This window comes from Hydractinia symbiolongicarpus, chromosome 6 (genome assembly GCF_029227915.1).
Source record: "Hydractinia symbiolongicarpus strain clone_291-10 chromosome 6, HSymV2.1, whole genome shotgun sequence".
Lineage (NCBI taxonomy): Eukaryota > Metazoa > Cnidaria > Hydrozoa > Anthoathecata > Hydractiniidae > Hydractinia > Hydractinia symbiolongicarpus.
Window position 1 is genome coordinate 17,014,858 of NC_079880.1, and position 24,316 is coordinate 17,039,173.

A 24,316-nucleotide genomic window follows, 5' to 3' on the forward strand; every position below is an offset into this window, starting at 1 on the left:
AAAGTTTACAATAAATGTAGAACACAAAAGTTTATGAGGAGCAAATCAAAATATGAACAAAAATCAGTTCAATTGGCATGTTCTATATTGTCTTCAGCCATAAAATCTTCCACAAAATTGATAAGAAACCCATCAAATTCAACTCAGAAAAAGCAGTCATTTAAGTGCATACAAAAATACAACTTGTAGAATATCAAATTATTATTTTTAGTATATATAATTGCATATGGTCCTCCCTCACAACAGTTAAATTTTTGCACTAAATTTGCAACACAAAATACAAATTCTAAATAATTCCTATGGTTTTCCTCAAAAGTTTAATCAAAATATAAAAGATGAGAGGTGAACGACAAAATCAAAGTTTGCAGAATTTAATCATTTTGGTATATATATGTCTATTGATATATGCCCTTTATAACAATATTTCAATCCAAAATGTGAAAAAGAAAAACAGTTTGCAACAAAATCAGTTATTCTGATGATATTGCATACACTTTTTCTCCACAAAAGTGTAAAAAAAAATGGTTGTAGGAAATACTTCTGATTCAACAAAAATCAGTATTTGCATCTTGTACTCATTAAATATTACCCAAAATTTCAAAAAACTGTGATTTGGAACGCATCAAATTTATAAATAGAGAGGGATCAGTCATTTCGGTATGTTGTACAGAGTCCTGCCCGGTAAGAATTTATACAAAATATAAAAAAACACAAGTTTTTTCAGTGTTGTACTCCCTCAAAAAAGTTAAAACTTTTCTTAATTGAGACAAAATGCCATAAACAAAAACATTTTAGTCAGAACATCTAGAACAACAAAAATCACTACACTTAAGGTACCAGAATTACTACATGTTAAATAAAAATCGTTTCGTCATATTGCATGTAACCGATGTATATAAGTTTAGCTACACAAAATGTGAAAAATACATTATTTGCATACACAAATTGCGAAAAATACATTATTTGCTTAAAAACAGTCCTTAAACTCTTCTTAAATATTATGTAATACTTTTTTAAAAGTTGCTGTGGCTTGTTAATTTAAGCTTAAAATGTCAATTAAAATAAGTTACAGTCACATTCTTAGCAAAGACCACTAAGATTAGCTTACATGTAAAAAGCAACATAAAACTGAATCTAACATAAGGTAGCTACAGCAGCTAATAGCTGGTCACTTAAATATAAACTGGAGACTTAGCTAGGTATAAAGAACATGGCTACATATTTATAAATTCCTAGCTACCTAGCTAGTTGTTGTTGGTGTGGTTGATGCTAGCTAACAAACATGTCTCGCATCAATGATATCATCAAAACTTCAAAAAACATAAACAAACCTTACAGAAACCTTTCTATACTTCATTTATATACCATGCCCCTTTTTAAATGCTTTTGTAAAGATTTATTTTGAAGGCAAGAGAAGACAAATGCTTTAAAATGACAGCCATCTTTTTTGCAAACACAATTTCCGTTACTTTGTGCTAGAACTTCATTTAACAAACCACACAAAACTCGCGGCTTTTCACGACAAAGAAGACATATTCTTTTCGGCAACATCAAAGATTTTTTCGGCAACATCAAAGGAAAATGACGATATCAACTTTGCCTGTCACAGACACACAGACACACTTAGCGTATTATTATATAGATACTAGTCGATAAAGCCCGTGGAAAAATCCACTGAGGCAGGATAAAATTGAAAAATAAGCGTCATATGAATTTTGATGACGTCAGCAACCCATCTGCAAAAAAATTAGAACCTTGTTTTTACGTTGCCTCTATGGTGCGGAGTTTAAAGCGCTGATTAAGAAAATGTATGTAATCACGTGCTTTTGATAAATGATTAATGAGATATAAAGGTTAAAAAAATTTGCTGACGTCAGCACTGACCCGTCTAGACCCCCAATTTTTTTTTAGAAATTTGCACTCCTGTTGCCTTCATCGTATAGATCTTGAAACGCTGATCAAGAAAATGTATAGGATTATGCACTTTTGACAAACGGTTGCAGAGATATTAGGGTTTGAAGGTTGTTTGATGACGTCATCAAACCGTCCATTCCGAAACAGATTCGGGGACCCAGGTTTGGGAAAATTACCCAAATTGGTCCTAGTTGGTCCCTAGTTACCCACGCGGTAAAAAATCATTGACGTCACCACCTCGTTTCCAAGTTATTTGGCCTCAAAGTTTTAGGTGCACTGTAATGGCTTCATTAATTTAATATAGGATATTGACGTTAAAGTAGTGTTATTTTCGTCGCGTCGTAACGTCAGAAAATTTAACATATTAGACATGCATTTTTCGGCAACATCAAAGGAAAATGAAGACATCCACTTTGCCTGTCACAGAGACACGGAACTGGCGTATTATTATATAGATTAACGTTAGGATACTATAATGGTTCAGACACATATTCAGTATATTCATTTTTTCTTAAAACTTTGGGGTTTTTAACAAATTATTTATTGAATTTAAAAGCAAATTAAATTGCAAATTAATTTTTAATTCCCTTTGCTTGTCACAGACAAACAGACACAGTTAGCCTATTACCATAGGCGATATAGTAGTTATCGCACAGTGCCGGAAAAAATATTGAAAAAGTATTAAGTTGTTTATGTTCTCGTTTACATATTTCGCGAGCCTTTAGGCGTGATACTTGAAAATGGGTGTATGACAACCAAAACGATTGTTGTTTATTATTATTATTATTATTTTTAAATAACTTATACTTGGTTCCGATAACTCATTTAAGCCTTTTGGGGAGTGAAATATACGAGATCTAAAAATTGTTTTTAAAAATTTTGACTTTCTTCAAGTAGACTAATCTTCAAGTAGATCAATTCAGTCTTCTTCGGAAAAGTAACACCAAATTTTTATCAAATTGGCTAGCTTTGTAAGTTTTGTTAAAAAACTAATCTGTCACGGCTTCATGCGCCATTCTTATCTTGAGTTAGAAAAGTGCTGACTAACGAGAAATTATTATTCGAACAGTTGAAAGCCATATTTCAAAGTCTGGTCAACAATGCCAGGGTATTTTTCGCCGTCTTCTCTCGTATCAGAAAGACAAATATCCCCGGGAACGAGGGTGTTTCACTTTACTTTAGCTAACACTAGCTAAGCTTATCTAAGCTTCATAACATCAGCAGGAGTTATCTGACTGGCTATAAGTAAGTACGTTTTAGGTTTACATGTAGCTTAACATTAAATAAATGCTTTCGAGTCATTATTATCAGATTAAATTTCTTTCCAGCAACTTCCAGACCTTCTTAACCGAGTTGCACTAAATCATAAACCTAAATAGATCCCCACAAACGATGAGTCAACTTTAAAACAGCTAGTTTGAAAACAAGGCATCGGGAATCGAGTCCAAATAATACCCCAGATATAGTGGGTCTTTTGATTACTTGACCAAACGGGTCCGGAGCTACTTTAGAGATTTACCTAAAAAAGTTCTTGGGACAAGAATGGCCATCTTTGAACATTTAATTTTTGTAGGCGGTTTGCGATAAACGTTATTTTATATTTATATAACGTGAAGAATGATCATGCTTTCTATCAATCTAGAAACGGCAGTTGAGCAAACAATTGATCAGCAACTTCCTGAAGAAGTGACAGATGAAGAAGTTGAAGAGGTTAGGTTTTCACTTTAAAATAAATTTGTTGAAATTGCTATCTCTATCTTTTTCTTTGTTTGTAATTAAATTTTTATTATCCACTTTTAATGTCACGCAGTTCAATCAGTTAATGTGAATAAACCTTTTTTAGGTAAATGCTGCAGCCGACGATCACTTGACTACGTCGGAAATAGATTTGACTGATGCAAAAACATCTAACAAATTTATAAAATAAATTTCAGGATTTCCCAATGATTTTTTAGTCACCTTGTACAATCTCCAGAACTTTTTTTGCTTTTCAAGGATTTCAACAAAAAGTCTCAATTTAAACAGGCAGTTGGTTAAGGTTGCCACTTAATAATATCTTTCACTTTTTTTAAAAAAGAGTATTTAGTCAGCTAATGTTAAAGAGGTAATTTCCAAAATCATTTTTAACAGCGTTATTTTTCGATGATTTCCTGCTAAAATGACTACATGTTAAATTGATGGAATTTTTGATTATCAATCTTCACACGGTTATCACTGCATTAATTACACTACTATCATTTTCGATAAATACCTTTAAGGAAAGCAGCAATCCAGATACTGAGTATTTACTGTTGCCGTAAGAGAATTAATAAGATGCCTATATTGTAGATAAACATGAAATATTTTGTCTGATTTTTACGGTGTTGGAAGTATAATTTTGGATAAGAATTAATATATAATATAATTTTAGTTTAATATATATATGAAAATTAAATAGATTTTATAACTAAAAATTATAATGATATAGATCACTTTTATGTTTGTGCGTGTAATAGTTATGAATACAGGTTGCATTTCCTGTAGCTTGACTGTTTTCATGTATGTGAAGATTTGATTTAATGTTTATATGTCATAAATGAGTTTCTTCTTTTTTTTACCCTTCCTTTTCGATAACGTTAGCGATAGTTTTCCATTGGATAAACTTAAAAACCTGTCTCGAATATTTTTCAACCGCAGTTAAACACAAGATAAGACGAAACATTTTGATACTTATCTCTCATAGTTAAACGAACGCAAGGTAAGATAAAATATTTTGTTATTATTTACCATACGAAACAAACGCAAGATACGATGAAATATTTTGTTATTATCTACAAGCTGAGAAAAATTGCATCTAATCGAAAAAAAAGGAGGGAGTTGACAAATTTGTCAAATTTGATGTATAGCAGGAGGCGAAAAACGCTTATAGTTTCAAGCCGGAGCTGCAAAGAAGAAGAAGAAGAATTTGGCCCCTGGTGGTCCCTAGTTACCCACGCGGTAAAAAATGACAGACGTCACCACCTCGTTTCCAAGTTACTTGGCCTTAAAATTATAACTGCATTGTAATTGGCTTCATTAAGCGTAACTTTATACGCCTGTTTTCTGCCTTGTCTCTTTTAATTAAATTAAATCCAGCAAAAGTTCAACACAGCAAGTAAGTTCACGAAACGCCGAGTTTAATGTTTTTAAAAGCGTGTCTAATTCAATTCTTCATTCTTTCGCTTATAACATTCCCGTCGTAATGAACGAAAATTTGAGAAACGAATGTGATAAAGTTTTGCTTCTACAGTATTTTAAGCGTAAAAGAAAAAGTCATAAATTGCGACTACAAGTCTTACGATATCTGGAAGTACAGTTGAGAAACCAACAGCACCGAATTATGATTTTTCAGGCTCTCATCAAACATTGCATAAATAGTTATCATGAACTGATAAATAGCGAAACAAAAACATGTTTACGTTCTTGCAGGAAATTTATACGGAATTAAGGTTGGTGGAACACGGTAAATATTTCATATAACGAAAGATTCAAACAAACATTCAGAGTTTCCAAACAAACATTTAACTATATACTGGAGAAAATCTGGCCGGCAGTAACCAAGCAAGACACTGGCGCGGGCTCGATTTCAGCTGAAGAACGGTTGGCTATCACATTGTATAAACTCGGAAAAGGCGACTATAACTATGCCGTAGGGGAAATGACTGGACATGTAGAATCGACCATCAGTTGCATAACTAAAGAAGTGTGCCAGGAAATCGTTGAAGTTTTGTGGCAAGATAATGTCACAGCCATGTTTCCGAAAAACGAAGAGGAATTTCGGCAAGCATTAATTGACATGGAAGCGGAATGGCAGTTTCAATTTGCGTTTTCTGCGATAGATGGGTCACATTTACCCATAAAATGCCCTCCGGGTGGTCTAGAAGCCATGAAACAGTATCATAATTTCAAGAACTTTTACTCAGTTATCGTAATGGCATTGGTTGATGCCAAATATCGTTTTATATGGGCTGCATTAGGCGCAATCAACCCATTTGTGGGAAGACATAACTGGAGGAAAAGTGTTACCAGACAAATTTCAAATTGTAGGTGATGTTCATATCCCTCCGATGATACTTGACGATGGGGCATTCCCATTGAAATCTTGGATGTGCAAGCCATATGGTGACGCTGTGTTAACAGAGAAAAAGCGCTACTTTAATTGCCGTCTTAGCCGAGCACGAATGGTGTCTGAAGGTGCCTTTGGTAAGTTGTTCGAAGGAGTCCGTAAAGGCCATTGGATTAGCTGCAGTCGTCCTACATAATATCTGCATTAACAGAGGAGATATTCTCAAGCGTGGCATGGATTTAACAGTGGATCCAGCAACGAACAAAAGAAGAGATAGGACGGACCGACATCAAAAGAACTACATATTAGATAGTTCTGCTAAAAGTATAAGGCAAGCGCTGAGTTATTTTGGGAGAAAAAAGAGAACTGCTTTCAGTAGAAAATGTTTTATTCAACCAAAAGCTGCATGACTAAACATTACTTTTATTTTGTTTGTTGTAAGAAATTATCAAGAATATCACCAGAGGTACCACCAGTGTTATTTGTCCCATTCCCATACACTAAAAAATTGTGATGATAACTTCTTGGGTCAACATAGCTATTTCCAACACTGAAAGAGTTTCCAGCGTAAGAAGATTGTGGCATTTCTGACGGGTGCAGTTGTTGCATCTGTGGCGGAGGCATGAGGCATCGTTCCATCATTTTCATGAACATTTCATCTCTTTTTTTTTTGCCTGGAAGCGTCCTCTTTCAGAAAATCAACCAGTTGTTGCGTACTATTTTCTTTTACAGATTCAGTAAATTCTTCCAACGATTTGAACAGTTTGTTTAGGGCGTGAGTGTGATTGGATAGAAAAAGATCTGGTCTTTAAAATGGTGCAAAAATATTTTTAAAAAAATGTATTTAAGATAGATTATTATCCCAAAAAAATATTTTTTTCATAAATTACTTTTTTGTTAAGCGATAAAGATCAAATATTTGTTCACACGTAATCATCTTGGGTATTAATTTTTACTACTCAATTATGTTCAAGGTTTTAAATGATAGCCGACTCAAAGAGGAAAATGATTTTCGTATGTAGTTAAAAGATTTTTTTTGAAGTTTTTCTCCTATTTCCCATGAGAATATTTTCTTTTTCTTTTTTATCTTCAGAAGTTGAATATAATTTGCTTTGAAAAACATGGCAAAACCAGTTAACAGCGAATAAAAATGTCCTATATCGTCATAAAGCTTTTATATCAAAAAAAAAGAAGAAAATCTAAAGAAAAATATTTGACTTGCCAGCTAAAAGAAGATTAAAGCAAAACGTTTTCCCTGTTGATCGCCAAGCTAGCACTAGTCGAAAAGATTTTTGTTTCTAGAGTTTTTTTTTGTTTTACCCATACTCAACTGTGTATAATTGCGAATGTGAGCGAACACGTGCAGCTTAAACAGAAGATGTAAAAAAAACCTGTTAACAAATAGTCGTTACCATAGTGACCAATTATTATGCAGAAGTATAAGATTTCTGTAAGAAACTTAAAAGCTCTTTTTCACAGTGTTAAATTTTTAAGAGAGTATCACTTACGTTTTAAATCTTATTTACAAAACTATAAAGTATGTGGGGTGGAGAGCGCACTTAGCGTGGAGAGGAATGTTTGATCTAAATAAAAAACCTTTTTTTTTATTTCTTGAGAATGAGTAGAAGGCGCGTTATGATGAGTTTTCCGACAATCAGAGGTTAAAAATTGTGGAAAAAATTTTAATACTAAATAACTCCAACAGTAAAAAACATTAAGAAAAAATTAAAAAAGCGTTTTTAGATTAATGTCTTGTGGTCACAAAAAAGCAAACAGCAAACTTGAGAAATTAGTAGTTTTGTAAAAGAGATCGCATTTGTAGGAGAGGGGCCATTTTTTTTTCGTGTAAACCTTCAAATTTTATTTTTTCTTAATAATTTTTATACCATTATATAGGTAATCATATAGGCTTTCTAAAAATATATACATTAATATATCAAAATAAAGTTTTATTGAATTATAAGCATTTTAAAATATCACACCTTTTTTGTATACTCACGCCTTAAGGATTCTTCTAGTACCTGCCTTTTAACATTATTTTTGTTTACTGGAACAAACACTTTTGAACTGCGTCTCCTTTTCTTACTGGTAGAATCTTTTGATGTGCCTTGCTCTGAGTCAGCGTATGTTGTTTGCTCAGAAGAACTTGAAGGAGTCGTCAAATAGGAGTCCGCCATTTCATGTGCTTGTTCAATTGATTGCTCTGGTTGGCAATGATCCATCGTACAGATCGCTTGAAACAGTTTTTCAAACCACGGCCCAAACTTTTTCCCCTCCTGGAACCTTTTAATCCCAGAAGCTGTCTTAACCGTCAATGCAGCTTTTCGGCAAATGCTTACACATCTTTTAAACTTAGATCTAAGTTGTGCCACATCATAGAGGAAATCATCATCACGCTCTTTACACCTTTCTTTTAATTCGCGAATAACGTCGTTGTAGTAAATGCTATTCTTTACGTTTTTGGTGTTGGTCAAAAGAAGTTTCTTCTTTAGCATTTCATTTTCTAGTATAATGTCTACCAAGTCTGTCACTATATCTTCTGGCCACAAACACTTCCGCCCTCTTTTTCCAGCCTTTTTGCTTTTCTTTGTAAATACTACCGTCTTCCTCGCCACTGCTCTCTTCATGTGGAAAGTAATCGACGCTCACATTTTCCTAAAAGTGAAATTGAGGAATTAAAATATTACACCAAACGACCTGGTGCTTTATCAGAAAACAGGCGTAAAAATTTACGCTAAATTATACAAGGCAGAAAACAGGCGTATAAAGTTAGGCTAACTTAAATTAAGATATTGACGTTAATTAGTGTTATTGACCTCGCGACTTTAAGTTTGTCGACCACCATTTGAGACAAGCATTTTTCGGCGACATCAGAGGAAAATGAACACATCCACTTTGTCTGTTTCAGACAGACAGACACTCTCCGTATTATTTTATAGATAGACTAGTCGATAAAGCCCGTGGAAAAATCCACTTAGGGAAAGGATAAATGACAAAGAACCGTCATTTAATTTTGTTGACGTCAGCACTGGCAAGTTCTTATATATAAAATTTTTTTTTTTAGAATTTTTTAGCCCGCGTAGCATCTATTGTGAAGAGCTTGAAACTCTGATCAAAATAATGTATATGAACATGATGTAGCTACATGTAAGGAAAAGTTAAGGAGATATATTTGTTTAAAATTTTTGCTGACATCAGCAAGAACTCGTCAATACAAAAAACATTTTTCGGTTATTTGTTAACACGTTGCTTCTATTGTGTAGAGCTGGAAACGCTGATGGATATAATATAATAATGTGAGGGATCATGCACTTTTGACGAACGGCTAAGGAATTACAAAGGTTTAAAAACTTTGCTGAGGTCAGCAAAGTTTCCCCTAAAGTACAAAATTAGAGACTAGTCGATAAGGCCTGTGGAAAAATGAACTTAAACAAAAAAAATAACGAAGATCCGTCATTTAAATTTTACTGACGTCAGCAATGACCCGTCAATGCATAACAATTTCTTTACTAAAGTGTGGCCAACCTTGGCATTAAAAATAGGTCACAATGCAAAATCCTTCAACTCGTATTTGTCATATCATGATAATGAAATGGAGAAAAAAGAGCTGAGTGAGGGTAGAGGCTGCTTTTCATTCTTTGCAAATCAACAAATCAACTTTTCCAGAACACGACTCAATCTACTGAGTTCGGTTGATCGAAGAGTACCAGCAATTTTGGGCGAGGAGCGTTATTGATGAAATATATAAGCACGCAGTCCTTCTTGTAAAGAAATGTTTAGATTGTAATATTTTAAATTTAATATCCATTGTCAAAATACTCGGCAAAACTCTACAATGTTATCTATTCCTAAAGTGAAACTCGAGCTCGCAAAATCTGGCTTTTTCTCTATCGGTGCAAAAATTTTCAATGCACTGCCGATAGAGATACGGGGAACAGAGTCATTCGCAGATGTTAAGAATAGAGTCATTACTCCTGTTAATTGCAAATAATTATTATTTTGATATTCTAATAATTTTAATAATTTGTATGCAAGTGTCAGACCACTAACAAAGCACCATAAAAATGATTCAATATATGTTTTCATGTCATGGCTGAAACTTCTCAGATAAGTAGTACTTACACCTACGAATACAAAAAATACAAATCTAACATCAAACATAGAGCTGTTACTACAAATATCATTAAATTTCACCTTTCCAATATCTCAAATATCTCAAGGCTGCAAATGAAGATACTACAAATTTTCTATTGAAAGTCGAAGATATGGGTACTGATGCTTGAAATAACTTTATTGAATCATACAACAAAGATCTTAACGCATTCTCAGAACGAAAAAAGAAACAGAAAATCAAAACCTTTGCATCAGAATCGGGAAGGCACAAAGTAACTGGCTCAACTGAAAACAGACACGTATCAGTAGCCATGACTAGAGATCTGTTTGGAAGCATTTTATTTTAAGCATTGCAAGCAAAAATAGACATGGCAGGAGCGCTGAATTATCCATTGACAATTGTACCCTTATCATTGAGTCAGGCACGATGCAGAAAACTCCGAAGGTGAAGTTATTAAATGAATTAGAGAAGAGAGTAAAAATAGTAGATCCAAGCTATGTGAACATCACTATAATTGATGAAGTGTTTTTTCTTCATTCATTCGTTGACTTGCCATCAACATTTGGTTCAGTTGCATCTCACATATTACGTCGAGTTTGCAAACAAAAAGGCGACGAGATTCTCCTTGTGTTTGATAAAGTAATAACACCGTCCATCAAGGATTGTAAAAGAGATAAGGGATCAGACAATCGAAGTGTTGCTTAGTAAATCACAGGTGCCGAGCAGAAAAGGCCTGGCAATTGCTTACAAACCTTTAGAAAGGATCAATTCAAGGAATCCCTAGTAGAATTCCTCACTAGCTATGAGAATAATGATTTAGTTTTGGTAATATTGGATAAAAAGAAATTGCTTGTCAACTGTGACGATGTGTGTTATTCCTTTACTGCTGAAGAAGGAAGATTGATCACCATAATAGAATAGGATTATTTGTGCACGCACGAGGAAGCTGTTTTGAAAATGATATTCCATTTGAACGACTTACCTCACCAGTTAACGTGGTGACACGCACTGTAGATACAGATGTGCTGAACATAGCTCTTGGATGCATTCATCTTATGAATATCGGTTCAAATGCTTGGTTGGAAGTGGGAATGTTCACAAAGAATAGCCGAAGGTATATGAGCATAAACCAAATATTTCAGCAATGTGGAATCACTTTGTAAAGCACCCGGTTATCATGCTTTTACTGGATGTGTTTACACAGCTTCTTTCAACCGCGAAGTAAAGATACGTCCTCACTTTCAAGAATTGGTGACTGGGATGACATTTCTAATATTCATATTAAAATAATTGAATCTTTTGTGTATCCCATTTATGGGAAAAAGACAATCGTGTCTGTGGATGAAGCTCACTCGGGCATGTTTCCGAAAAAATACACACCAGAAAAGAAAAACGAGTCATTAGTACATCATATGAAGAAGATGGATGCAAGTTTCTTCCCTCCATGTTTAAAAGTGCTACTAGAAGAAATGAGAAGAACAAGTTACGTCACCAGTCTTTGGTAAAGCTGTGTGTTAGCTGATGCTTCCATTAATGATCCATTATCATTCAGTTGAGCGATGCATGGTGAAAGCTATCAATTAAAGCGGTTTGATGGAGATGTTGCTCCCAAAATCGCCGATGTTGTAAAAGATGAACTTGATAAAGAGGGTAAGTTTTTCATATGTGATATTTGTAATTATTAAGCAGTTGTCATGTTGTGATGAAATATGAGCGAGATCAATTTGTATCAAGGTGTTGGTATTTTACTATAACCACATCCAAATCATTTCTAAGTACATCATTTTTAGATTTTGATGATAAAGAACATAAGGATGCTTATGGCAGTGAAGATGAACACGATGAGGATGATATGGATTCTACGAGCATTGATGATGAATGTAATTTTCTTGATGTTACTACTTTCATCCAGTTTTCGAACCACGTCATGGACAAATAACGTTTTTCACATTGTTCCAACGTCTATACAACATTGAGAAGACGTTGTTTGACCAAGGGTCTTTGTAGGGTCTGACTTGGACTTTAAACCCACATTTGATGCTAGACGTTTTTTGTGTTTGTAGGCTTTAGTACTACTGACTTAGAAAGTTTCAGCCATAAGGTTTATTGGATGAAAACAACACTATTTTGGTACCTGCCTTGTGGAGGGTCTGACTTAGTCTTGGAACCCAAATTTGATGTTAGATTTGTATTTTTTGTATTCGTAGGTGTGTGTACTACTTATCTGAGAAATTTCAGCCATGAGGCTCATGACATGAAAACAAGCCCTTTTTATGGTGCTTTGTTAGTGGTCTGACACGACCTAGGAACCCAAATTTTATGTTAGATTTTGTATTTTTGTTATCACAGAAAATAATACTACTTGCATACAAAGTTTTGATCATGAGGCTTATGACATGAAATTAGGGTCTTTTGGAGTGATATATTTTGGTCCTTGGAACCTAGAGGAAACCAAAAAACTCTGTCTGACAAAGCAATTTTACTGACCTGAAAAACAATAGATTGAGACTATCAAACCTTCTGAGGAAAATGACATGAAAAGAACCGTGTGACTATGTGTCACCAACGTTCTTATCCAGAACGTTTTCTTCTCCAACAACAACGAACCAATTTCACCCTTTGTCAGATTTTTAACATTATTAACCACGTCAATAATAATAAAACGATTATTCCGCACCGTGTCGTTGGTATACTCTTCAGTGAAATGTACAATTCTACAAAATGGCACCTTCTTTTGTATGTGTGATTTATAATTTTCCACTCTTGATTTCCAAGAAAAAGTTGAACCAACTCCTTGGTCACCGCAATTTTTACAGTAACGCAACATAAACAACGTTACTTGCGATACAAGTGCTGTTCCGTCTAATCCTAAATATATTCCTTGTTGCAAATGACGTTAAGATGTTTCGTCTACATTGTTTTTACATGAATCACAATATTTGTTGAGTTCAGATTTAATGTTGTAGGAATCACTACGCAGTAAAAGATCTTTAGGTTTCTATCTCTTTGTTTGCGCTTAGATTGAGCCTTTTAGAAAAAGTTGTTTAAGCTCAGGTTGATCAGGGGCGGATCCAGAGTTTTTCAAGACTTAGTCAAAATATTGCTGCTGCGCAGCAAAATTTTGAATAAGGCTTGAATTTACCAGCTGGGGGTCTTGGGGGGCGCTGTAAGGCCCCCAAGTGGGGTCTGGGGCGAAGCTCCAAAAGCTTTCGCTAATTCGAGCATTGCGGGTACAAAATCGCCGGAAATTGTCGTTCGATTCATCTAGTTGTCATTGAAATTGACGAAAAGAAACGCAAAGCTATTAGAAAATCTCCTAAGAACATTTTTTATATGGTCGAGTCTGGAGTTTCTTAAAATTTCGATAATTTGAGCCTGAAATGTTTCTTAATTTTCCTTATTTGAGCCTGGAAAGTTTCTTAAAAATGTAGAACTTGAACTGTTTATCAATCAAAAACAACAACAACAGAGATTAACAGGGATTAACTACAATAAAGTGAGACAATTGTGAATGTATTTTAATATTTATAAACTCTTGCTGTTTCTGCCAATATCAGGCTTCATCAGCATGACTAGGTGAATGAAATGATTACACCAGCCATGAACAGCACAATAAAACACAAACATAACAACGACCAATTACATTGAAAAATAGGGTTATGAAAAAGTTAGCCTTCGGTTTCTCATTGTATACCGACCTAACAGCATCTATGTTAGGCATGATTTCCTTATGGATGTACATGAGCGCAATTCCATTTAAACGATCCTAAACCATGATGCGCCTAGTGTAGTCTTAAAGTCTACGTAAAGAAAAAAAGGAAGGTTCACATTCACAGGATATGACGGTAAAGTGGCTAAAATTCTTAATGCTACCTTGATGTATTCAAAGCCATCAAATTTGACAGCTTTTAACGCTTTAATAACATTGTCTGGTAAGCAACCATCATAATCAGACCAGACGATTTGGCAAATCATTCCTGTAAAATTCAGCAAATTATTATTAATTTTTCTTTTTATTACTGTTGACACGGCAAGTATTAACAAAAAAGGCAACCATGTCTTGGGGTTACAGTTGTTGATTGCTTCTGGTTTAACTGTCTGCTCGGGAGATAGAGTCATGTCACAAACAATATGGAACAGGGAAAATCTGAATAAACTTTTTAGATATATATAAAAATATTTTCCCTTTGGTTTTTAAAAGCAAATTGAAAACAAAAAATCTGTTCAATGAGCACATATTACAAAAAGAAATAACCAGCTAGCTATAGCTAATAGCTCAACAACAAGCTTTTCGTAGCTAATACTGAAAACCTTTAAAATAAGTTAAGGTGTTTTGGAGAGTAGAACACATGCTTCTCACCTTAAAGCAATAATTCCTTTTATCTACACACCTCGCCTTATGGAATGTATCTCTATAATAATACGCCAGTTCTGTCTGTCTGTGACTTTTGCAAACGCGATATATTTTATCACCCGAATGCGCGAGTTTGTCGAGTTTTTTGTTTTGTTTACATTTGTCTCGCAACCGTTAGAAACCACGTGATAGAAAATAAGCAGTATGATTCGCTCAAATACATACTTTCGAACGGGACGGCATTCGATTAGAAAGTTTCCTTGGCGTAAAAACAAACAAACATAAAAATCTCTCGACAAAGGTCTCGACAAAAGGCGAACTAAAGAAGCGGATATAAAATGTCTTATTTCCGACGATCCCTTAGTCATAAAAAAGTGCAGATATTGTGCAGATGTCAAGGAAGAAGTGGAGTGGATTAAAAAAGTATATAATTTGGAACAGGGTTAACATCGACACACAAAACAACAACAAAAGAACGGTCCCTTCGTCTTCAAAAAAGTGCAAAAAGTAGAGTAGTTCAATAAAGCATATATAAAAAAGAAAAAAGAGACCAAGTGAAGAAGTAGAAGTAGAAAGGTGAAGTTGGAAGCCACAATATAAGTTACTTCGGAAGTGAAGAGTGGAGCTAGAAGTAGTAAAGTAAAGTTAGAAGTACAAAATGAATGCTACAGTTTTAAGTTCAAGTGACTTGGAATTCTCGGATCCGGGTTAATCACTGACAGTAATTTTCTGCGCATGCGCGATTTACTGCAGTGAAAACAAACTCTCTCGGAGCAGTCATTTTAAAGCTTACCTCCCACTTTAAAAAAAGTATTCGAAAATCAACTCAAAATATTGTACTAATCACGAAAAAAAAATTCTTTTATACTTATTTTGATTTGTACGCAAGATATTCGTTGTTGAAGTTGTAAAATATTAGCTGAAGAAGAAGCTTCGTGCCAGTCGCCATCTTGTGTCTCGATTTTAAATAAATTCCTTCGCGGGAGGGCTTGTGACGTCAACTTCCGGATGATAATTTCGCTGACTCTGCCGTTGGCCCATGTTTTTATATACAAAGTGGTTTTATATATGACAAAGCGGTTGTTATTTTTTCAACATCTGTAACGGGTACTGAAGATGAGTAACAGGTATATACTGAAGATAAGTAAACACTTGTTTTTTACTTCCCTTTTTAAAACTGAGTTCCCGTGAAAAAGTTGTGGGCTTTCTTAGTTTTGAAGTTTCGGCCAGTAAAAAGTCTACAAAACCTGACAGTGAATCAGACTCTAGCTGGGAAAGCTGATATGAGGATGAGAATGGAAGTTGAAGCAATAGCTTAGTAGTGAACCGTGGCCTTTTTAGCTATTCCAATGCTCTCAGAACGAGATTGGCTCTTTCTGACTTATGTAGAGACTTCTATGCCCACAGGAGACGGGTCGCGGCGCTGGAAAGTATATTTTAAAGTGAAAAAGAAGCTATTTAGGGCTATCAGAGCAAACCATGGCGGGCGACATTTTATTTTACTCTTTCGAAAAATGCCGCGCTGTGATCCCTAAGAGTTTGTGTTGGTTAGAAGAGTTAGACTCTGAAAGCGTTTTTAATTTAGAAGATTTGCAGAAAACTTCTTTATATGACTAGACTATTGGCAGCGTTAATAATCACGACCATGCGGAAGTAAACATAGAAAGAACGGGTGCAAAAACACAACCCTGGGTTTATTATAATAACAAATCAAGCAACCTCGATCCCAGGCCAAACTTTTTCTAGTCTTCTGCTTTGCAAAATTTCCTAAAGTTAAACTAAGTGCAGCAACATAAAAGCGCTAGCTAGATAAATATACTTCACTACAGGCAGAAAGCCAAAACAAAACACAATACGTCCCTCAAAGTATCGCCAATAAAATTCAAAGCAAACTAAAGCTAATTTAGACAAACCAACTGCTAAAATATCGACTCTGCTGCATTTTGTTCTGCATATTATGCACATAAGTTTATTAACCACTGGCTAGGCCTTATTTTAAACTTCTTTAAGTTTAAACTTCTTAAGTTCAGTTGCCCTTTATCGCTCGCAAAGCTCAATTGCTCATATCAAAGAAAAAATCAAAATAAGTTATCAATTATCAATAAATAAATAATCAAAATAAATAAATTATCAAAAAAAAAATTGCTCATATCAAAGCTCATATCAAAGAACGCTATAAGCCCTGCAGGGCTTATAGCGTTCTTTGATATGAGAATGAAACGCGACACGAAAAATAAATTAAAATAGATTAATATAAGAAAGCAAAAAAGAAAAAAAAAGAAAGAAGAATCAACAACGCGCGCAGAACAAAATAAAATCCCGTAAATCCCCTGCCTAGTGTACCACAATATAATAGAAAATCTTAGACGCAACGTAGAAGAGCGAGCACCTATACCAGAATTTTCATATGGCCTAATGCAAAGACAAGTAGACAGAGATTTAGAATTGCCAAAGCCTTTTTTGCCAACGTTGATCAAAACATTCTAGTGATTAAAACTCTGGTAATGAGTACACGCAGCTCGTTTTTTCTTGCCTGCTGGAAGACTGGCGAAGGAACGCTTTCCAGCGCTACTTCTATAAGAATTTTTCCTGTCCTGAATCAAGCTCGAACCCAGCACCTTTTACCGTGGCGTCGAAAAGGCGCTGGCACAGGCTGGTCACGTGGGCATCAAATGAACCAGATTCTGGTTCATTTTTAATTTATGCAAATTCTGCATATTTACGATTTTGGCGATGGGCTGGAAAGATGTGGTACGTGTTTTCAGGCGGCTCAATAATGTTTTTGAAAAGTATGAAAAGTTACCCTTGTTTATTTTGAAACCAAAATAAGTTCAATGTTTCGAGTATTTTGGAGAAGAACACCACGTTATAGCTGTTTTGCCTACAGGGTTTGGTAAATCGTTAATTTATCAACTTTTACCCGACTTTGTTCCAGAACGAAAGGCAGAGGCGATATTGTACTTGTTGTCTCTTTTTTAACATCAATTATTCAAGATCAGCTAGTATGTTTAACTAAAGTAGGCATTGAATGTGGTTTCTTACAACTCGAAGACCAAGCTAATAGTCAGAAATACGAACCCTTGTTTGAAGAAGATTTGAATGATGCATAAAATTCTATTTTCAAAATTTCAAAAAGCATTGTTGCAGGCAAATGTAAAATTTTATTTGCACATCCAGAGTCCCTGTTATTAGATCAGGGAAGGAAAATATTAAGATCAAAAATTGAGAAAAATGTTTTGGCTTGTGTGATAGGCAAGGCGCATTGTGTGGAATTATGGTAAGTGTAGCTAGCTAGCTAGCTAGCTTTCTTTGTAAACATAACGTATCAAAAATCTAGCTACATACATAGCTATTATATATAAAAATAATATGCCTTAAATATAGCAACTAAATATATATAAACAAACTAATATATATTATATATCCATTTGAAAAAGTTTCACAAACAAAATATGTGTATATGTATAGCTATGATAATTGAATAATATAAATTTATCACATAATACGGTTAAGCTAAAAAATTGATGAATTACTGTATGTTATATCTAGGGCTGGAGAATTTCGTACAGAATTTAAATACTTATCAGTTTTCCAAGCATTCTTCCCTCACAGTATCATGTTAGCTTTGACTGCAACTGCTTCACCCACAAAATTACGTAATTTTAAAAAAGCTTTGAAAATAGAAAATTGCAAAGTGGTTATGTTCTGCCCAGATTGCGAAAACGGCCTGTTTACAACCGGGACAGCCGAATTATGTACGCATGGTCCGATTATGTTTTTTTGCACTGGTTATGTCGTGGTGACCGGATTATGAACGCTGATATAATGGCTGGCCAGGCAGGCTGTGATTGGCATTTTCTTCGAACTTTTGTGAATTAAACATTCTCTGGAAGATAGAACACCCCTAAAAACTAGACATGGCGAAAGAAATAAGTCTCAACGTAATTCTTAGTATAAAGTACTCTTGTAGTAAATACATTTCAACATAATATACATACTTTGAAGCAACTAAATTTCACGGAATCTAAATTATTCTTTTTGCGGGAATTAAGTTTGGTGAAAAGTTATTAAACTTGCAAATCCCAAAATTTAGTATTTGTCACGAAATTTCGTTTCATTTGAGAACAACAAAAACTTTGCCACCAGGGCTATTTGCTTGTCAGCAGTGATGACGAATGATATAAAAGCGGTCGGCCCCGATTATATTTGTTCTAAAAGTCTCGAATAATATTTGACTGTCATACATAACCCGACCTTCCCCGATTATGTGCGTTGGTTCTATAATAAGTGAGAAATAATATAAAAACATCGTATATAAGCTGGTTCGCCCGGATTACGTTCGTTCTATAAGTCTCAAATAATATTTGACTGGCATACATAAGCCGACCTTCCCTGATTATGTGCGTTCTACAATAAGTGAGAAATAATATTACACTGTCGTATACAAACTGGCCTGCCCTTATTATGTTCCTTTTATAAGTGCATAATAATTTTTTCTGAGTAATAAGCCGGCCTGTCCTGATTATGTTGTCCTGATTATGTATTTCCTGCCCTGTTCTTAACCGGGGCAAGCCGCCGTACTTAATCAGGCCAATGTTCATTATCCGGGCAGAACAACCTCACTGTTTTAAACAGTAGGAAACCCAGGTTAGATTCCTGGTCAAGACTTTCAATTGACTTGATAGGAAGGAAGTGGTTATTTAAATAGTTTCCCAAACCTGAGTCCCCAAATCCGTTTCGGAATGTACGGGTTGATGACGTCATCAAAAAACCTTTAAACCCTAATATATCTGCACCCGTTTGTCTAAAATACATGATCCTATGCATTTTCTTGATTAGCGTTTCAAGATCTATACGATGAAGGCAACAGGTATACAAATTTCTAAAAAAAGTTTCGACAGGTCATTGCTGACGTCAGCAAAATTTTTAAACCCTTATATTTCATTAACCGCTAAAATTTACCAAGTTAAAAACGCAAATCAGGGGGTTACTATTTAAATATTTAATTCTCTTTTCTTATTACTTTAAAAAACAAAACTCTTTTTCTTTGTTTTATTAATGCTAATTTTTATTTTATTTTTAAATGTCTTTATTTGTATTCTGTTTTAAATGCCCCGTTGATCGTTATAGATAGAATATTTTAATTTTACCCCTGGTTTACCATGTGTATCTCACGGAAACAAAGTTTATCAACTGAAAAATGAAAACCGAAGCGAAGAAAGTTGTCTCTTTTTCAAAGTAATCCTGAAAAAAGTTATTTCAAACAATGTTTACTCATCATGAGGTTAGATTAAAGCTTATTTGTTTTTTCTATCATTTTTGTGTTTTGGGACCGAGGTTGCTTTCTTTTTTAAAAAAACTATCGAATTCGAATGATAATTCGAATCTAAAATGTAAAAAACAGAACTGTTGTTGTAGAGCTACTGTTGTTGTCGAGCGAGAATGAAAAAAGTTTATGTTGTTGCCAGAAATATTTGTTATAAAGAAGAAAAACGTACGATGATATAACGTCAAAAAGAGAACAGATTGGAAATGTATCAGAGAATTGTAGCTAGCTATACATTTTCAATTTGTTTTCTTTGGGATGAAGCGAAGTTTAGTAATCGAAGTAAAAAACTGATTGGACTTTTATCCAGAGAACGCTAGCTACTACTGAGAAAGCGAAAGAAAAGCAGGTGTGTTGTTTAGATTATCTGGTAGAGAAATGAATTTAGGTGAATAACGTTTTAAAGCCGTTTACACGCTTCCAGCTAAACTTTCCCCTAAATATGAAGTTAAATATGTTTGTCTTCAGCCTGAACATATTTTTTTTGTAAGAATATACTCAGTGTTAGTTAAAGATACCTTAAGAATATGTCCAACCTCGATTGTTTGTTCTAAATAAAAATAAAAAAAATGCCAATAGCTATAGCAACTTATAGCAAGCTTATTTAATTAAGGCATTATATATTTTTAGGCCACGAAGATAGTATCTGTCAAGAAAGTTAAGAACTTTTTTTTGTAAGAATATACTCTAAACAATGGGACAGAATATCCTAAGAATATGTCTAAGCTTAATAGTTTGTTTTAAATATGAACATTTGTATGACGCACAAAATTTATTAGAAGTTTACTATTTTTATTGTATATCAAACGAACTGAACTTTTTTTGTCCAAGCAATTGGCCGTTACATGTAGTAGAATTGCCATTAGCTAGCCATAGTAACTTATAGCATGCTTTTTTTTTCATTAAGACATTATAAGTTTTCAGGCCATAGTCATGTTAAAACATATTGAGAAAAATGAGGATAACATTTGTCAAAGAAGTTTAGAACATCGAGGCTGAAACTAAAACCCACTATTCTTATGAAAACAGCGTATATATCCTAGAAAAGAATTTACATAAACATGTAAAAAGTAATTCTTCTGTTGTTACTGTTTCTCACACTACAGATGTGTGTGATTCAGTGTTGATGTCGTTATAAAAAACCTATACCTAAAACCTAAACTTAAATCAATGTTTAAAAAAAAAAAAAAAAAAAAAAAAAATACATCTGTTACGTTGCCGTTTGAAATATATTCGATTCTTAAATTCGAAAACGCTGCATTGTTATCTTCTTTGATTTTATGCGTGATTTTCTTAACTATAAGTTTGGGTCTGTTCTTTTAATATTTTGGATTGAAATATTTCGGTAGATATACAATATACTAAATGATTCAAGTTTTTATATTTCTCTTTTATGTGTTTTCAACTATTAATTTCTTATATTTTGAGTATAATTTTGGAAGGTTTGGCGTTTGCAATAGACTGTATTTCTGGAATGGCAAAGCAGTTATATAGTTTTTGCGTACTTCGCTTTTTACGTAACGGTTGTTGACGCCTTTGATTTTTTTGGACATTTTCCATTTTTATTTCATAATATTTTTTTTTATTATTTTTTTGTTGCACATGCTTATATTTTTAGACGTTTTGTTTCAGCTGTTTTATAAAAGAGACAAAGAGCCCGGGGTCGAGGTTGAAATGTGAGTTTTGAAAATTCAAATTACTGAGTTTTATGTTTTCATTTGGCACCACTCAAAAGGACTCAATAAGTGATTCAGTGGATTCTTCCACGGGAATTCGGCTAGTATAGCTATATAGCTAGTTATCTCCACCTGAATTTTACCAACCAAGGGGTAAATATCTCCAGAAAACAAAAATCTCCCAGAATGAACACTTTCTAAAAGTTCTTTTTGCATTTCACGAAAAGATTTAACATTAGCACACTTTAAATCAGGCCATGTTAGTACCAACGAATGCAAGCTAAAGCTACTGATCTTGAAGGATGGGAGTTAAAACTATAGCCTAACAGGTTATAAGTAACCACACAGTATGGAACCTAAATTTTCTACGCCGCTACAGGCCACATATTGTTGGACTACGCATAGAGTGTAAAAATTACGTCACGATTTTGACGTCACATGCCTCTAAATTTAGATGGGGAGGGTTGCGGACCATAGCTATTTGATTTTTGACTGACCGTTACAAACTGACCGTTAAACTGGCTTCGGACGAAATTATTATTTTGTTTACTGCGTTCAGCAATAATCTGTATTCGAGGATCAAGAAATACAAAATGAAGGTTGATAAAAGTAGATGTTGATTGTCTCGAGATATCAAATGCAACGAGTCGACTTGTCAACTGAGAGATTTTTAAATTTTTTTATGTTTCAATATATTGAAACCCGATTATGTTACGCACAATCGCCTGTACTATATCAGTTTGAGAAAAGGAGAACTTTGTTTTGCTGTTTAGCTAGCTATTTTCTTGTCACTTGTAAAGTTTATAATTATATATAATATATTTCAGATTTTGTTTGAAAAAATTTTTTGACTGACTGAGTGATTGATTAGTTAAAACGAATCAGTCAAAATCTGTAAGCTATAATTTGCAACCCTGTCAGTCTATATGGTAGCGACGTCACAACTTTGACGTCAACATCGCCATAGGCGAAATGGAGAGGGCAGTGAACAGTGGCTTTTCAGCGCAAAAAAATTAGAATCTGAACTGATTTTTTAACGCGCTTCGTTTGCAACACCCGTATCGTAATCCCCAGAACGTCGACATCATTGCTTGCATTTTTCGTCAAATGTACACTTAGTCACGCCACTTATCAGGGGCGGATCTAGGATTTTTTTTGACTGGTGTAAAAAAGCCTCGAAGAGGCTTCACCGTCCGCCAGGGCGGTAATTTTACAACTGGGGGTTTGGGGGGGTGGGGGGGGGGTTGTGAGCCCCCAACTGGAAGCCAACGCCCTTTACCGGCTAAACAAGCTTAAAATCATCTCTCAGACTCATCTTTGCTAAGTAGGTGTAGGTGGTTTTTTTAGTTTTTTAGCTGACGAAGATTATATTTTGGAATGTTTTTTGTACAGCTTGAGTAAGGTGTCATGCGTTATTATTTTTAGGGAATTTATATACGGGGACATTTAAACAACAGATAATAATCAAGACTGTTACACTTTTAATCGCCGTTCAGGATATCTAACATTTAAGTCTTTTTGGATATTTTATTGCCAGCATATCGATTATGTCATCTAAATTTATTTTCATCTTGTTGTGGATATTTAGCAACACCAAGCCATTAAATCGATCCTGAACAAAAGTTTCAAAATTATAATAAAATGCACTTAATGTGGTGTTTCACAATTAAAACAGATAACTCCATAAATTAAGATACACGACAATATTAAAAATGTCACATTCTCCTTAATACGCAATGTTATATTGCAGAATCATACCTGGGTCATTGAGCTTCTTAAATATGTCTTTGCTCGTCGTTGCATTGATATAGATCTCTCACAAGAACTTGTCGTTACTGGCACTACGGCAAGAATATGTAAATTCTTGCAAATATTTGGGTACAACATAAAAATATGTGCAGCTAATGCATTATTAATTATTTCTAAGAAATAAAGCTGAATGTTTACTTGCAATGTATGTAACTTTTTCTTTTAAAAATACAAGTAATAAATTACTTCTTACTCTTAAACCTTTGCCATTTAAAGTCATTGTTGCTGACGTTTTGTCTTTTTTCATGGTAGTAGGAGGTATATACAAAGTGATTTGGCTCAAATAACCCAAATGGCGTTTTTCTCACCTCACCCATTCTTGACTACATAATGGTTATTCATTTCTTTTCACATCTTCCTAACAATAAGTTAGAACAGAAAAAACAACAGTATTGGAGTAACTTGTTATATTGTTGGCCAATTTCTTTTGCGATTCCAACGCTTTATCAATCTTTGACAGTTGGCTGTCTAAGAGACGTGAAGCAATTGTTTCAGCAACAGAGGTAGCAGCTGCCAATGTTTGCTCTTGGTGACGTTGAAGTGTATCTTCCACCAGCTGTTGGATATGTGTATCGAGTTCTTCAGGATTCGACATGCTGTGTAAAGTTTGCGATGCTTTCCACGGGACCAAAGACCGAGGCTTGGCCGAGGATACAACACGTGCATTTATACTATTCTCATGCGCATGCGCATAACCCGAAAACTCGGGTTACATTGTAGTGCAGAATCCGAAAAGAAACTTCGTTCCCGACTTATCGCAGAACGTCGGAAACAGCGCTCGCTCGTATATTCCGTACTTGTTGTTGGGGTAATCAACCCATTATCAAAACTTCCATGGATGTCATCTATATCATGAGGGTATACGGTTTTAAAATTTTTCCCAATAATTATTGCAAGACCAAGCATATTCATTAAAGAGCAGAATCTTGTATTTTTACGATTATAAATGGGTTCCTTGATGACACATGACTTCCTATCTAAGTTTTTATTTCCTGTAAATTCATCAGCAACATCATGGGGAAATATTGATGCAAAAAGT

General features: G+C 34.4%; 2 protein-coding genes across 3 annotated transcripts in view; one reads left to right on the top strand and one right to left on the bottom strand.

Annotated features, from left to right (window-relative positions):
• The window catches only part of LOC130647225 (doublecortin domain-containing protein 2-like), a 61,476-nt gene extending 56,983 nt beyond the window's left edge, over positions 1-4,493 (top strand). Inside the window, exons 11-12 of one of the 2 annotated variants that reach the window (XR_008982821.1) lie at positions 3,557-3,624; positions 3,758-3,790. Coding sequence is in view for 1 of the 2 variants with exons in the window: in XM_057453006.1 (XP_057308989.1) it covers positions 3,557-3,624; positions 3,758-3,841 (152 nt within the window). In the remaining variant the exon portion in view is untranslated. Of the gene's footprint in view, positions 1-3,556; positions 3,625-3,757 lie in introns of both variants that reach the window. The other variant, XM_057453006.1, reaches the window with a different exon arrangement.
• Positions 1-24,316, bottom strand: part of LOC130647227 (uncharacterized) — a 98,419-nt gene that overhangs the window by 33,599 nt on the left and 40,504 nt on the right. The gene's annotated exons all lie outside the window — the stretch shown is intronic.